The sequence below is a fragment of the Hakea prostrata genome, chromosome 10, assembly GCF_041222555.1.
Source record: "Hakea prostrata isolate BN-2017 chromosome 10, UWA_Hpros_2, whole genome shotgun sequence".
Lineage (NCBI taxonomy): Eukaryota > Viridiplantae > Streptophyta > Magnoliopsida > Proteales > Proteaceae > Hakea > Hakea prostrata.
In genome coordinates this window covers 22,548,716-22,552,748 of record NC_142609.1, presented here as the reverse complement: position 1 = coordinate 22,552,748, position 4,033 = coordinate 22,548,716, and the positions used below count along the sequence as shown (strand labels likewise).

At 43.5% G+C, this 4,033-nt stretch overlaps 1 protein-coding gene across 1 annotated transcript; it reads right to left on the bottom strand.

Moving 5' to 3' along the window:
- Nucleotides 1-2,854: 2,854 nt before the first annotated feature.
- LOC149002302 (pyruvate dehydrogenase E1 component subunit beta-3, chloroplastic) lies at nt 2,855-3,475 on the bottom strand (the record flags this gene model as incomplete). Its single annotated transcript, XM_089138467.1, has 1 exon — nt 2,855-3,475. A coding segment is annotated over one exon (621 nt), but the record flags the coding sequence as incomplete, so codon positions are not given.
- Nucleotides 3,476-4,033: the final 558 nt, after the last annotated feature.

Sequence of the window (4,033 nt, the reverse complement as noted above, 5' to 3'; positions counted from 1 at the left end):
ATTGATTAATTCCATTGTTCTCAATCAAAAGGCTGCCTTGAAGAGATGCTGCCTTAGAAAGATGGCTACTGGAGCCTGACTTCAGAAAGTCGGGATCATCCTCGGTACGGAATGATCCGTGATCAGCTTTGGAAAGCATGACCTGGCCTCGGAAGGCTGACCACTTGGGTCTGACTTCGGAAAGTCGGGATCATTCCTCGGAAGGAACAATTCGGGATCACCTCGCGAAAGGAATGATCCGTGATTAGCTTAGCATGACCTGGCTACCTGAGCCTGACTCACGAAGAGTCGGGATCATCCACGGTACGGAATGATCCGTGATCAGCTTCGGAAAGCATGACCAGGCCTCGGAAGGCTGGCTACTTGAGCCTAACTCACGAAGAGTCGGGATCATCCACGGTACGGAATGATCCGTGATCGGCTTCGGAAAGCATGACCAGCCTCGGAAGGTCCGGCTACTCCGCCTGAGCCGACCCGGAAAGCCGGGATCATCCTCGGAAGGAGTGACCCTGAGTCAGCATTGAAAAGGCATGACGTGACCTCGTAAGGCTGACCACTTGGGCCTGACTTCGGAAAGTCGGGATCATCCTCGGAAGGAATGACCCTGGATCAGCGTTAAAAGGCATGATCAGATAACTAGTTCGCAAAAATATCCTTGGGACTAAATGAAGAAGAAACTTTTGATGACCACGATTAATAAGATGATTTCTTCAAGAATACCAGAAAATCCTGTCTCCTTTCTCATGATAGAAATAAGTCTTCAAGAATAATATAAGTCTTCAAGAATGATGATCAATCTCTGCTCTATAGAAAATTGTTGGTCAAAAGCCTTCATAACCGAGATCAACCTTTTATGTGGCTGAGAGAAGCCTTTAGAGAAAGTTGCACAATGATCAATGCTTTAATGTTCAGCCTGTTAAAATTGAGCAGAGTAAAAGATCAAAGTTTGCCATAAAGTGCAAGATCAAATAATAAAATGAAAATATGAAGTTTGCAATAATTGCAACTCCTCAAGAAATTTTAATTTATGTAGTTTTGGACCGATGAACTCCCAAGATGTATTTCCTCCTTTTTCTCGTTTCCACCGCCAACTTAAAACTTCAATTCTAAACCTAACAATCATACAAGGAGAATAATATATCATAACACTATAGGGAAGCCCACGGTTAGAAACTTAATAAAAAGCCTGATTAATGAATGGTCAGGAACTAAGCATTTCATATCAGTTCAGTATAGAATATATGGATTCCTGCCTCATTAAAGATAAGACGATATCTCATCCTTCCTATATGCAGCCAGAAGGATAACTAGACATTCTTTTATGATTAATAATAAAAACAAATAAGACACTTCACAAATGTTTGTTTAGGGTACTGATATCTATATATATGCAATTAACAGAAACATACAAAACAAAATAAAAACTTCTATGACTCCTCTAAACTTTAATTCTATTTACTCAAACTCCCGTCATAAGTTAACTATGCATATGTTTTTTTTTTTTTTTTTTTTTTTTTTAACGAAGCTGAAGTGAGTAACCATCTACAAGTAAAGAGTTGCACTCATCTGGAATTTTTGATATATTCCTCTTGATATTCCAAATTCATCTCTAGGTTATATATGACAAACACTCTTTATCAAATGTAAAATGAATCTTTGTAAATCGAAGATTTCAAATATTGTTAGAAAAAGAAATAATGGCTACGAATTTGTAAATCAACTATTCTTAGAAAAAGAAATGATGACCATGAAACTCTAATATACTTATCTTTTTATTGCAGTAGATTTCTTGCTCCATGATCTCTTTCTGTACTCGAATTCTTCAAAAATCTTTGAAATGCTCCTTTGAGGAGTTGATACTTGAATAGAAGAGCTTTCGGAAAATAAGAATATTGGGGATGTAGCATCGATTGCTGCTGCTGCTGTTCAAGCCATGGCAGCTGAACTCTAACCAGACAGGCGAGAGGAATAAAGCAGCTTGGTAAAGTAACTACAAAACTGGTCATTAGACCACTTTTCAAGACAGCAAGATAGGACATCTTAGAATTGAGCAAGAACAGGACTAGACTTCACGCATCCAATATACATTCCGGGCCCGAACTGATGTCTAACCAAAATTGCTCCAATTATTGCTCCGAACTGCCAGAATCTTCAAGAATGATAGGAACATAAATTTGGGTTGGGCGAGCACTGCATATCCTGAACTTGAGATCCCATCAATGGCAATATAGGATTAGCCTGAGCAGCAAACGTGAAGAGACAGTCCACCATCTAAACAGAAAGCGAACAATCTCCAACTGCCAATCCACAGAGCCATCCGCTGAGACAAAAGATTTATTTGAAGAGACCCCTTCAAAGACCTGAGGTGAGAGAGAGCCAGATCCCACCAAAGTGTTGAGCACAGAAAATCTCATCCAAGTTTAGTCTATTTTCAATATCCATAGCAACCGAACCAAGGGTAGGGCCCATATCACCTGGCATCAATTGGCCCGTACTAAGCAGATCTCCAGAACTATTGTGCCATCCTTGGACTGCATCCATATCACTAGATCCATTTAAAATTGGCCCACCAGGCCCATTATTATAAACCGAATAGCCATCTGAGACTTCAGAATCAGGGTTGATCAGAATATTCAGGATTTCTTCTTCCATGGTAGTTTCTGCAGCAGGTACAGTTGCTTCATGATCTTGTATAAACTCCTCATTAGGCATATCAGGAAGAAGCGACACTGAGACATCTTCAAACTCATCTTTATCCAATAAGGAAGAAAATTTGAGAGGGTATACTTCATGAATTTGGAACTCCAACACATATATAACCTTTCCACTGCTACTGTTACTTGTATGGAAGCCACTACTGGCAAAGCTGCCCCACGGCAGCCACTATCTGTGCAGGCTGAACCACAGTCCAATCTTCCAATGTCCCAGCATATGGAGTTGGCACATCCTGTGATGACAAACACCTAATTGGGGTGTCCAAATAATCATAGAAATTCTCATTGATGGATCCTGTTAGACTGGCACCAATCCCACCTGTTCTCATACACTCCTCGACTATGAGAACCCGGTGTGTCTTCTTTACTGAATTGCCTATCGTGTAAAGATCAAATGATTTCAATGACCTGATATCAATCACTTCAGGATCATATCCCTTGCTCACCAATGTCTTGGCAGCCTGCATCACATGATACCTCATGCGGGAGTAGGTTAGGATTGTAATGTGCTCCCCAGGCCTCACCATCTCTGCCTCCTCCAGTAAACACACATATTCTTCAACTGGGATCCTCTCCTTGAGATTGTAGAGAAGAACATGCTCAAACAAGATAACTGGATTCTCACTCCGGATGGCTGCCTTCATGAGGCCCTTGGCATTATATGGTGTTGAGCAAGCAACCATATGGATACCAGGAATTGACTGGAAATATGATTCAAGTCGTTGTGAATGCTCTGCCCCAAGCCGACGTCCAACACCTCCGGGCCCACAAAAAAACCACGAGGGCCGCCCCCCCCCCCCCGAGGGGCAACCCCCCCCCCCCCTTTTTTATTTATTTGTGGGCACCAACCAACAGCCCCCCCCCCCCCCCCCCCCCTTTTTGCCCCCCCCCCCCCCCCCCCCCCCCCCCCCCCCCCCCCCCCCGCAGGTCTCCCCCCCAGGGGGGGCCGCAACCCCCCCCCCCCCCCCTTGTGCCCCCCCCCCGGACCCCACCTCCTCCCCCCCCCCCCCAACCCCGGGACCCCGTTGTAACTAATATATCCATTGCCGGTTTGTACCGGTCAAACCAATCTCAATCGGGTTCAATTGAGATATAAAGCTAAGATGATCGAAGACATCCAAAGAGGAGCAATGATCTGATGGCCATGATTTAAAGAGTATTATAAGCGGGAAAGCCAGTATAAAAGCGAGGGAAGATCCGTGAGAAGGTAAGTCTCTGGAATCAACCAAAACTCTAAGCTCACTCTGATTGAACTCCATTACTAGCATTCCAAAAGCTCCAGAGAGAGCTCTGTGAACACCATTGACACCATACTGACT